The sequence below is a fragment of the Caretta caretta genome, chromosome 1, assembly GCF_965140235.1.
Source record: "Caretta caretta isolate rCarCar2 chromosome 1, rCarCar1.hap1, whole genome shotgun sequence".
Classification (NCBI taxonomy): Eukaryota; Metazoa; Chordata; order Testudines; family Cheloniidae; genus Caretta; species Caretta caretta.
In genome coordinates this window covers 264177580-264189676 of record NC_134206.1, presented here as the reverse complement: position 1 = coordinate 264189676, position 12097 = coordinate 264177580, and the positions used below count along the sequence as shown (strand labels likewise).

The 12097-nt window shown below is 45.3% G+C and overlaps 1 protein-coding gene across 3 annotated transcripts in view; it reads left to right on the top strand.

Moving 5' to 3' along the window:
- Positions 1–12097, top strand: part of IFT56 (intraflagellar transport 56) — an 83046-nt gene that overhangs the window by 9664 nt on the left and 61285 nt on the right. The window contains exon 4 of one of the 3 annotated variants that reach the window (XM_048835326.2): positions 8223–8337. The exons of 1 other annotated variant lie outside the window; for it this stretch is intronic. In XM_048835326.2, coding sequence (XP_048691283.1) covers positions 8223–8337 — 115 coding nt within the window. Of the gene's footprint in view, positions 1–8222; positions 8338–10983; positions 11122–12097 lie in introns of those variants that run through there. One more of the 3 variants, XM_048835328.2, reaches the window with a different exon arrangement.

Genomic DNA, 12097 nt, shown 5'->3' with positions numbered 1-12097 from the left:
AGGCAGTGAGCAAGGTCCGCTGCCAGGTCTCTCCTCCTCATCCTCCCCAAATGAAGCGGTCGCGGAGACATTGATGGCCCTGGCCCTGGAGGATAACAGGGCACTCCAACAGCTCTTACACTGTGCTGCCCAGAACCTGGGCATACAGGCGGAGGAGGTGGTGGAGGAATCGGACACAGTTGTGGAGATCCTCACACCCTCCGGTCCCTCGTGGGTTGCCTTAACTTTGATAAAGAGGATCACTGAGGTGACCAAAACCCTGGGGCAGACCCCTGCTTCTCTGACCCCTATGGCCAAGAGGAATGAAAGGCAGTACTTTGTCCCTTCTAAGGGATATGAACATTTATATACCCACTCACGCCCCGACTCACTGATGGTTGATGTGGCCAATCAGCAAGAGCACCAGGGCTTCCAGGGCCCCTCCCCTAAGAATAGAGAGGCAAAAAGACTCTATCTATTTGGCAGGAAGGTCTATTCTAATGGGGGACTACAACTCCGCATCACGAACCAACATACCATTGTGAACACACACACACACACACGTTTGCAGAGCTCCTGCCACAGGACGCTCGTACTGAATTCTCTGCATTAGTGGAGGAGGGAAAGCTGATCTCCCGAGCTTCCTACAGGCGGCATTGGACGCAGCAGATGTGGCCTCACATACAATGGCTATGGGGATTGTAATGAGAAGGGGCTCCTGGTTGCAGGTCTCTGGTCTGCCCCACGAGGTCCAGCAAACCTGGATTCCCCTTCGAGGGTTCGGCCCTCTTTTGCGACAAAATAGATAAGTGACTCTATAGTCTGAAGGACTCAAGGGCCACACTGAGATCTTCAGGGCTCCATACACCAGCCCCTCAGTGTAGGCATCTCCAGCCACAGCCTCCCTCCAAGTTCTACCAACCCCAGAACTGCCAGGGTGCTCCTCATAGGAGGAATAGGAGTGGTAGAAGGAGGCAGCAATCCTCGGGGCAGAGCTCCAACCAGCCCAAGCCTCTGCCGGGCCCCAGACCCCCCTTTTGTAGGTGCGGTTGAGGACAGCACATCAGTACCACGACTGGATCCATCCCTTCTTACCTTCTCGTCCCGTCTATCCCCTTTCTACCGTGCTTGGTCCCTTATCACCTCAAACCGCTGGGTGCTCTGCATGGTAGAGAGGGGATATTCCATCCAATTCTGTGCTCTCCCGCCCTTCCACCCCCTTTCCCCATCCCTCTTTAGGGATCCCTCTCACGAGCAACTTCTAATACAGGAAGCAATAGATGAGGTTCTTCAGGGGCAAAGGCTTCTACTCCCGATATTTCCTAATACCGAAAGCCAAGGGTGGCCTCAGACCCATCCTGGAATTGCAGGAGCTCAACAAGTTTGTCAAGAAACAGGTTCTGCATGGTCTCCCTGACCTCCATTATCCCCTCATTGGATCCAGGAGACTGGTACACCGCCCTCGACTTGAAGGATGCATATTTTCACATAGTGATAGTTCCATGTCACAGACGATACATCAAGTTTGTGGTGAACAACAGCCACTATCAGTTTACTGTCCGACCTTTTGGCCTGTCAGCAGCATCTCGAGATTTCACGAAGTGCATGGCAGTTGTCGCGGCATTCCTGTGCAAGCAGTAGATACAGGTTTTCCTGTCTCTCGACAACTGGCTGATCAAAGGCCACTCCAGATCTCAAGTGGAGGAGCAGGTCAGGTTCATAAGAATGACCTTCCTTGAACTAGGTCTCCTTCTCAACGAGGCCAAATCCACACTGTCCCTGGTGCAGAGGACAGACTTTATAGGCGCAGTGCTAGACTCAACTCAAGCAAGGGCATACCTCCCAGAAGCCAGATTTTGGTGTCTGGGTGACGTCATACGGGGTCTCAGACAGTTACCTACGATCACGGTAAGGAGCTGCCTGAAACTGCTGGGGCATATGGCTGCTTGTACCTACGTAGTACAGCATGCCAGACTCAGACTTCGCCTGCTCCAGGCATGGCTAGTGTCAGTTCATCGACCAGCTCGAGATGCTTTGGACAGCGTTGTAACCCTGCTTGTCCAATGTTAGACTCCCTCCTGTGGTGGCTCAACCCTCAGGTAGTTTGTGCAGGAGTGCCCTTCGCCATTCCTCTTGTTAGTGACAGATGCCTCGGATCTGGGATGGGGAGCACATTTGGGAGACCTCAGCACACAAGGTCTCTGGTCTCAGGCGGACCTAGCTCAGCATATCAGTGTCAGAGAACTGAGAGCGGTGCACCTGGTGTGCCAGGTTTTCAGAGCCCTCATATCAGGCAGATGTGTATCAGTCCTTACGGACAACACCACAGCGATGTTTTATATCAACAAACGGGGGAGTGGGTGCACGCTCCTCTCCCCTGTGCCAGGAAGCCCTCATGCTGTGGGACTTCTGTGTAGAGCACTCAATATATCTGCAAGCATCATACCTCCCTGGGATACAGAACAAGCTGGTGGACAGTCTCAGCCAATTTTTTCATGGCCATGAGTGATCCCTTTGGCTGGACATAGTGAGCTCAATTTTCCATCTCTGGGGCTTTCCCCAAATAGACCTGTTCATCTCGTGCAGCAACAGGAAGTGTCAGCTATTTTGCTCCTTCATGAATCACAGCCCGGGTTCCATTGCGGATGCCTTCCTTCTTCCATGGTGGGCCGTCTCCTTTACGCCTTCCTGCTGGTTCTGTTGGTCCACAAGGTGCTCCTTAAGATCCACAGGGACTGAGCCCTAGTGATATTGATAGCTCCGGCCTGGCCATGCCAGCACTGGTTCACATCGCTCCTGGAAATGTCCGTGGCAACTCCGGTCACCCTACCACTTGTCCCGGACCTAATCATGCAGGATCACGGCCTCCTCCGGCACCCGAACCTTGAGTCGCTCCACTTCACAGCATGGATGCTCCATGGCTAAACACGGTGAAGCTGTCCTGTTCTGATCAAGTCAGACAAGTTCTCCTTGGCAGTAGAAAGCCCTCCACAAGGACAACGTACCTTGCCAAGTGGAAGAGGTTTTCTCTCTGGTTGGAGCAACACCATCAGTCACCAACGCTTGCCTCGGTGCCATTTATACTGGACTACCTCTCCATTTTATGCAACAGGCTCTGTTTATGTTGTCAATAAGGGTCCACTTGGGCACCATCTCCACCTTCCATCCAGGCGCAGATGGTCACTCAGTCTTCGCAAACCCTATGGTTAGTCATTTCCTTAAAGGTCTCCTCAAGCTCTACCCGCACACGCAACAGCCTATCCCAGCTTGGAACCTTAATCTGGTCCTTTCCGGACGTACGGGTCCACCATTTGAGCTACTGGTGACGTGCTCCCTGCTTTATCTCTCATACAAGGAGGCCTTGCTGGTGGCAATAACCTCAGCTAGGAGAGTGTCGGAGGTCAGGGCCCTTACATCTGAGCCCCCTTACATGGTATTTCATAAGGACAAGGTTCAGCTCAGGCCTCACCCTGCTTTTCTCCTTAAGGTTGTCTCCCAGTTTCACACCAACCATGACATCTTCCTCCCAGTGTTCTATCCTAAGCCGCATTCCTGCAGTAGGGAACAAAGGCTTCACTCAATGGTTGTCCACAGAGCGCTGGCCTTCTATATAGAGAGAATTAAGCCATTCCGAAAGTCTGTCCATTTATTCGTAGCGGTGGCAGACAGGATGAAAGGCCTCCCAGTCTCAACCCAACGCATCTCGTCATGGATCACGTCATGCATTCGGGAGTGTTACGACCTGGCGAAGGTGCCCGCTTTGCCGATCACTGCACGCTCCACCAGGGCTCAGGCCTCCTCAGCAGCATTCCTGGCACAGGTCCCCACACAGGAAATCTGCAGAGCAGCAACGTGGTCCTCGATACACACTTTCACAATGCACTGTGTGATCACACAACAGGCCAGAGACGATGCGGCCTTCGGGCGAGCCGTGCCCCAATCAGTGGTTGACTCCGACCCCACCTCCTGAACTTTGACTTGTGAGTCACCTGATTCGAATGGACATGAACAAGCACTCGAAGAAGAAAAAATGGTTACTCACCTTCTTGTAACTGTTGTTCTTTGAGATGTGTTATTCATGTCCATTCCAATACCCACCTTCCTACCCCTCGATCAGAGCAGCCAACAAGAAGGAACTAATGGGGAGGGGGGTCGGCAGGGCGCTATATTGGGTGCCATGAAGGCACGATTCCAGGGGGGGCCCAGGCCGACCCTATGGATGCTGCTAAGGGGAAAATCTTCTGGTTGGCATGCACACGGTGCGCACAAACCTGATTGGAATGGACATGAACAACCCATCTTGAAGAACAACAGTTGCAGGAAGGTGAGTAACTCTTTTTTTCATGTGATAGCATCGGCTGTGATTGAACTAGGACGCCACTCATTTTTTCATTAGTGTTGGAAATGTAGCCAGAAATAAATGTGAGTAGGAGTAAATGTCACAGTCAACAGTGGAAACTGAACTTTTAACCTAAACTGGACAGCGGATTTTCTTTCTGTTATGCCACCTCATTTAAATGCAAAACATTTGTGTTTAATATGCCAAACTACTGTATCTGTCTGTAAGGTCACTGATGTGAGGCACCATTTTGAATCAAAACACAGTAATTTCAACATGTCCTATCCTCCTGGCAGTGTTGCAAGATGTGACAAAATTGAAAATCTGAAGTCTTCATATCACACTTCAAATGTCATTCTCACAACATCAGTGACTGAACAGGAAAAAAATCAACGGCTGCTTCTCTTCATAGATGTTGGTACCACCTAAAAAGAAAGTCTTTCCTAGCTGCCAAGTTTGTGAAGAAGTACACAGAAATGGTGGAGGAGCTTTTTGCCAGAGATAAAAACAAAGAAGACATTGTGAACCATGTGAAGCAAGTTTCTCTCTCTGATTCCACAGTAGCGTAAAGATTGGAGGTAATTTATAAGGATTGTCTGTCAGGACTGCTTTCCGATTTAAAAAACATGTCTCTTGCGGGGGATGAATCAAGCATTTTAAGTGATACTGCCCAGCTATCACTGTTAGTTAAATTTTTATGATAGTGAAATTTTCAAGGAAGAGTTTTTGTCCTTAATACCAATAGAAATCTACACCACAAGAGAGACCATTTTTGAAAAGGTAAAAGGCTTTTTTTGAAAAAAAAAATTGTTTGAATCTGCAGAAAGTAAACTTGCTTGTTATAGATGGAGGTCCCTCTATGACAGAGAAAGAGAAGGGTTTTGCTTGACATTTGGAAGCGATACACCCTTAATTAAATACACTTCACTGCATCATTCACCAGACTGTCCTATGTGTGCCTTTCAGAGGAATCTTGAAATCTTTCTGACAGACTTAACAGGAAAGATATTGACCTTTCCCACTTTGCGTGTTCTTGCTACAGATGAAACTTTTACTCCTGAGGACATTCTGCGCCAAAAAATTAAAATTCTGCAAGTTTTATTTGTCATAAATAAATGCAGAGGTTCCAGCATGGCAGTGGGGAGCACAGGCCACCGGTTGCACGAAGATGGGAGATCACCCTGCAGCCACCCCACCCCCAGGACATGGACTCAGCGGTGCGGCTTCCCCCGACCCTGACACAGCACCAGGTCTGGGCCTGCCCCAGAAACACCCTGGGACTCTGTGCCAGGCGCACCAGGTGTGGGACTTAGTGAATTCTGGAGTCAGTATGCTGACCAGTTTCAGAATAGCCAGAATCTAGCCATCTATCTTTTAACAATGTTCGGATTAATGTACCTCTGCAAATCTGGGTTTTCTACCATGAATGTAATAAAAAACCAACACCACAATCGCCTGACAGATGAGCATCTTCACATAATTCAACTGAGTATCAGTAAAGTTCAGTGACTTATTTAACTAATTCCCTAGACTTCCCTTTTTGAAATAAAAATCCATAGTTGACAACTTGATTTTGATTATCTTTCCATAAAACAACTGTGATCACTCGATCCAAGGTTACTTCCTATGACCAGCTCTTTTAGAATGTCCTCATCACTTACCAAAACCAAGTCTAAAATTGCATCACCTCTTGTTAGTTCAGTTACTACAAGATGAAGAAAACTGTCATCTATCACATCCAGGAATATCTGGGCTCTGCCAATATTAGTAGTATTTATTCTCCATTTTATATCCAGGAAATTAATCTCCCATTATGACACTGTTCCTTGTAGTATTTATCTTTCCTAATAATATTAGAGATCTCTACCATATCTCAGTCCAATCCTGGGGGTCTATAAGCAGACCACGAACACTATCCCAATAGAACCTCTTTGACAGTCCTTCCCCAAAGTGATTTTGACCCAGACAGACTCTGTTTTGTTCATGCTATCACATCCTAATTCTGTAGAGTTTACTGCATCACTGATGTACAGTGCTACTCCACCACCTTTACCTTTATGTCTGTCTTTCCTAAACAGCACATACTCTTTTATACCTGTATTCAAATCATGATTACTATTCCACCATGTTTCTGTAATCCCGATAATATCTGGTTTGACCTCATCTACCAGTAGTTCCAGTTCTTCTATTTTATTGCCCAGATTCCTTCTATTCTTGTACAACCATGTCAGTTATTTCTCTCAGCCCTCCCACATTTTTCTAGCCAGATTAGGTACAGTCCTTTCACTAACATACTACAGTCAATATTTGTACTTTTCTTCTTGCTGTCCATACTCTTACCTTCTGGTGTATTTTTATCCCTTACTGTATCTTCATTTAACTGATTTTCCTCCTCCTGCGTAGTGAAGGCAGGCATGGAAATTTCACAAGTCTTTCTCAACTTTCTCCCAACTTCTCCTAATTTTAAGCCTGTCTTATCAATTGTGGCAGCCTTGATTTCAGAAGGTTAATACCCCAGCTGCTCAAGTGAAGTTCATCAGTCAAGAAAAGTCTCCTTTCTGTAAATGTCTCCCAATGGTCGATCATCCCAAAACCTTCCTCATTCCACCAATCCTTGAGCTATCTGCTGATCTTCTTTGTCTTGTCACTCCTACATGCTTCTCTAGAGACAGGTATTCCACTGAAGAGCACCTGAGCTTCTTTAAGTGACTTACCCAGCCTAGCATAGTCATCGTTGATCCATTCAAAGTCCCTGATCACATAGATCTGTCTCTTCCTGGTGTTGGTATGAATCTGTCTTATGTTCTCTCTCACAGTCCGCTCTAAATTATCCTCATTTTTCCTGGGTCTGCATCTGCATCATCTCTTCCTCTCTTCTGCAGGGACTGGCTTCCTTTCTTTTCTTCCTTGCCACCCTTGCTTCTGCCTGTTTTCTCCTCTTTGTTCCCCAGTGCTGCAAACCTGTTAACTCAATTTCACCACCACTAGCCAATCTCTTCCTCTGCCTTGTCCTTGTGGTCACATTCTTCCATGGATCATCCTCCTCTTCTGTCAGTCCACCATCCAGGTCCTTTTTGTTTGGCAAGTGTCTGCAGATCTTGAATTGTCGATACCACCTCCTTTCTCCTTTCCTGCATTTCCTTCAAATTCCTGTCCCAAAAGTAGTTCATACCACTCACTTACCTTTTTGTATTTTGGAACAAATTGGCTGATCTGTATCATCTGGTAACACTTTGTCTGGTATCAGAAAGGGAGAGTAATATTGTCTACATCAGCGGTTCCCAAACTGTGGTACGCGTACCCCTGGTGGTACGCGACACATCTCTGGGGGATACATGGGAGAAATTGTGTAATGGTGGATTTTATTTATTATTTTATTTATTGCATTTTTGTAATAGGCTACTCAGACAAAGCTTTAAAACTCTGTGGGAATTTGTTATATAAAATACGGTAGTTAATTTACTTGGGAATTTGTTATATAAAAATATGGTAGTTAATTTACTTCAAGATGTACAAATGAGAACACAGATACAGAAACACTGTTGAATAGAGCCCTCACTTCCAGTCACTGTACAGTGTGGGTTCAGTTGCCTAGCAAGTGTTCAGTCTAACTGAGCTCAGAACTTTAGGTTTTTTCAGTTGTATACATCGCACTGTAACTATATCTGTATGCAACAGTGAAATATGGACAGATGGCTAAAGACAGGTAGTGTTAAGAAGAACACATAAAGTATCAGTGCTGAGAAGGGATGGGATGGGGTGGGGTATGTGGGCAGCTGGTAGATTTGGAAGGGGGTATGCAATAAGAAAAGTTGGGAAACCTCTGGTCTACATAATGCTTGTCTTGCTGTCAAATGTCTGGGTCATCACAGAGAAAGTGTCTCTCAAACCTTCTGTCTTTCAGGAGTATGAGGCTTTGACCAAGCAACCAGGTTGCAACCCTGATGTCTGGGTGAACCTAGCATGCACTTACTTTCTCTTGGGGATGTATACACAAGCTGAACAGGCAGGCTTGAAAGGTGAGGTGTGTCTCTTGGATTGACTGTGGTGGGAGTTTTGGTGACTTAAAAACCCTTACAATGCATCCTACAGAAAGTATTTTATGCTTTTGGAAAGTAAGCTCTGAAACAAGAACACAAGAAAGTCTTGGGCAGGTGGAACATCTGGAATTGAAATGGTCTATTAGAAATAAATTTCTCCTGATTATGTAGTGACTTGGATAATGGAGTGGAGAGTATGCTTATAAAATTTGCAGATGACACTGAGATGGAGGAGTTGCAAGCACTTTAGTTACAGAATTAGAATACAAAATGACCTTGATAAATTGGGGAACTGGTCTGAGATCAACAAGATGAAATTCAATAAAGACGGGCACAAAGTACTACACTTAACAAGGAAAAATCAAATGCATAAATACAAAATTGGGAATAACTGGCTACATAGTAGTACTGCAGAAAAGGATCTAGGAATTATGGTGGATTATAAATTGAACATGAGCCAACAATATGATACAGTTGCGAAAAAGGCAAATATTCTGGTGTGTATTAACAGGAATACTGTATGGAGGTACAGGAGGTGATTGTCCTGCTCTACTTGGCACTGGTAGAAACTTCAGCTTGAGTATTGTTTCCAGTTTTTGTGTGCCACACTGTAAGAAAAATATGGACAAACTGGAGAGGGACTAGAGGAGAGCAACAGAACTGATAAAAGGTTTAGAAATCCTGACTTATGAGGAAAGGTTAAAAAAAAACTGGTCATGTTTAATCTTGAGAAAAGAAGACTTGGGGGTGGGAGTGGTGGGGGGAGAACCTGATAACAGCCTTCAAATATGTTAAGGGCTGTTATAAATGGTCAGTTGTTCTCCATGTCCACTGAAGTTAGGACAAGAAGTAATAGCTTAATCTGCAGCAAGGGAGTTTGTTAGATATTAGGAAAACTTCCTAACCCATAAGGGTAGTTGAGAACTGGAATAGGTTACTAAGGGAGGTTGTAGAATCCCCGTCATTGAAGGTTTTTAAGAGTAAGTTGAACAAACACCTTTCAGGGATGGTCCTGCCTCAAATGTGGTGGGATGGACTATATCAACGCTCAGTGTCCTTTCCAGCCTTACATTTTTGTTATTTAAAGATCTAAAACTCAGTTTGTGATGTAGTTGTAGCGACAGGGAGTTACTGTTCTGTTGATTTTTTCCATATCTGTGAGCCAGTGCTACTGAAGCTAACTAGAGCAGCACAACTGACAGAAAATGAAATGTAGGCAACAGTACAGTTGTTCTCCCTGACATGGGTAGGGCCCTATATAGACTTGGAGTGATTCAATAGATGATGTGCTGGTTTATGAGTCAGTGCTGAACCAAATCAGTTTAGACATTTGGGGGCTAATATGTGCAAGGTGCTGAGTTCACTTACCTATTGAAAACTTCTGTTGGAGTTGGGGATGCTCAATATCTTGCAGGAGGACTTGGCTGTTGCAAGAAAGGGTCCTAAAGTTCCCATGGCACTGTCTGAAAGAGGAGGGGTGAGAACCCAATTCCAATCCCATTCTGCCTGTCTAAAATTCTCACTGAAGTTTTACTTTGAGAAGTTACCCATCATTTTCTGTCTTATCTCAGTGTAGTATTTGAATAAAATCAAATTCCATTTAAAATCAATATTGGTAGTGAAGTGCCTAGTGGACTTCATGGAGTCTCTGACTCTTCTCCCTTTTCAGGATAAAAGCCCTGCTTGGAGTTGGGTGTTTTGTCTCTTGGTTTATTGTTTAGGTTCGTTGATTTGTTTTGGGGAGGAGGGGTTGAGTGGGGAGGGTGGGATTGTTCATGTAGTTGTGAGGTGTCAGTGTTGCAAGTGTCATTCTTGCTTTGGTAGAAAGGCTTTCTCAAAGAGGAAGGTTTCACAGCATTTTCTAAAAATGATCAAACCTGATTCACTAAACTGAGTTAATCCAGTTTGAATATGCTTGTGTACAGATAGTACAGTTCATTATAGCACACTAACTCCTCATTTATCATGAACTTTGGAGTCCTCTTTCAAAGTGAACTAAGTTTGATGCAAATTGAGTTAGTTCAGTTTTGTGTGCACGCAGTTGCTGTGCACTGCTTTGGCAGTCCAACTGCTATCCTACACTGCTTTGTGGGCAACTGTTAAAATGACCTGTCTGTTTACTTGTGTGCACTGCTCTGGGGTCAAGTTGACCAGATGTCTCCTCCCCTGTTTAAAAACTAGCGCAGGGTTAGAATTTGCCCATTTGCTCATGGATATGAGTGTATCAGCCTTGCTGCAATATTAATCCAGAAGCCTTACCACATGCCTTTAATAGCCACTTAAAGCCATGCTGGGACCCTAGATCTCATTGCCATCTGGGGAGAAGCATCAATGCAGGAAGCTCTTGTGAACAACCACTGGAATAAAGATGGTTTTGTGGACATTGCTAAGCACATGTCTGCAAAGGGGCATAATAACTGAGATGCGTACTGATGCAAACAGCTCAGGAGAATGTACATTAAACCGAGGATACCAGGAAAAGCTCTGGCAGTGGAAATGTGACCTGTTGATCTTTTGAGGAGCTGGACAGGATTTTGATCAATTACAATTACACTACTGAACCTCCCACCCCCCCAAATCCCTGAGGACAAGAAGCAAGAGTCATCCAAGGATAAACACAAGGAAGCCAGAGATGAGCTGTTACCAGAAAGCCAGGATCTCTTTGGGACTCAGGACCCTGATGCTGGCCAGGTAGGAAGTGCACCCAACTCCCAGCCAGAAACCCAGCCTGGATCTGAGATCCTATTGAGGAAATCTTGTCATGTAAGAGTCTATCTTTACAATTTACTATTATTATTTTATTAATTATGCTCTAATACTGTGCTAGCTTCTGTTCTGAGTGCCTAACAGCTGCAGCCATTTTAGGCAGATGTGAACATTTTAGGCAGAGGAGAGCCTTTATGAGTCTCCAGCCCCTGCCTCCCTCTCTTCCTTTGGCCCACGCTGTCCATTTGGCCCACCTGTACACATTTTCAAAATGGTGGCTGCTTCAGCTGAGCAGTAGGCCTCTGTCTCATGATAAAGCCCCAACTTTCAACCATTTTGAAGTGAACACCCTGGACAGCATGTGCCTATCTATCTATTTTCCTTCCCCTCCCCACATCTTTCCTACCTGGCAAATGTCACCCTCCCCCAACTCTGTTTGCCAGCTCAAAATGGCATCTGGCATCATGGCACAGCCATAGTCTGTACACCACCTCCTGTCCCTCAGCATATATGAATACTGAAAACATTCAGTTGTCAGAAATTCAACAGCTCATTGAGACAGTGCTTACAGAAAAAAAAGTTTAGTTAGTATTCTCACTTTACATGAGGTAATTATGAACATTGCATGCCCATAAAGGTACAAAGACCACAGCTCCCTGCTGAGGTATAAGTGCCCTGTAACGTGCATTCTTACAGGAAAAGAGCTTTACCTTAGGCATTGCAAAGCTCTTTAACTGCTTTACACAGGGTTTCATAGAAGGACTGGGAATATGAATGCTTCAGGCAGGCAGTGCAGAACACTGTTTTTGTTTGCAGAGGCTAAGACTGAGAAATTGCTTTATTTTGGTCCAGATGTTATGCAGAATAGCTGCACGGTATAGTTTGCAATTCCCTTCTTCTCCTGTAATACTTCTTGGTGAATAACTTCACAGTGTAAATCGCTGGCCTGTCCTTTTCTTTCTTGAATAAGGCAATTATTTGCCTCCTGGTCACCTGTCTCAGTGTAATCAAGAGTCAGGACAGCCTAAAGGGG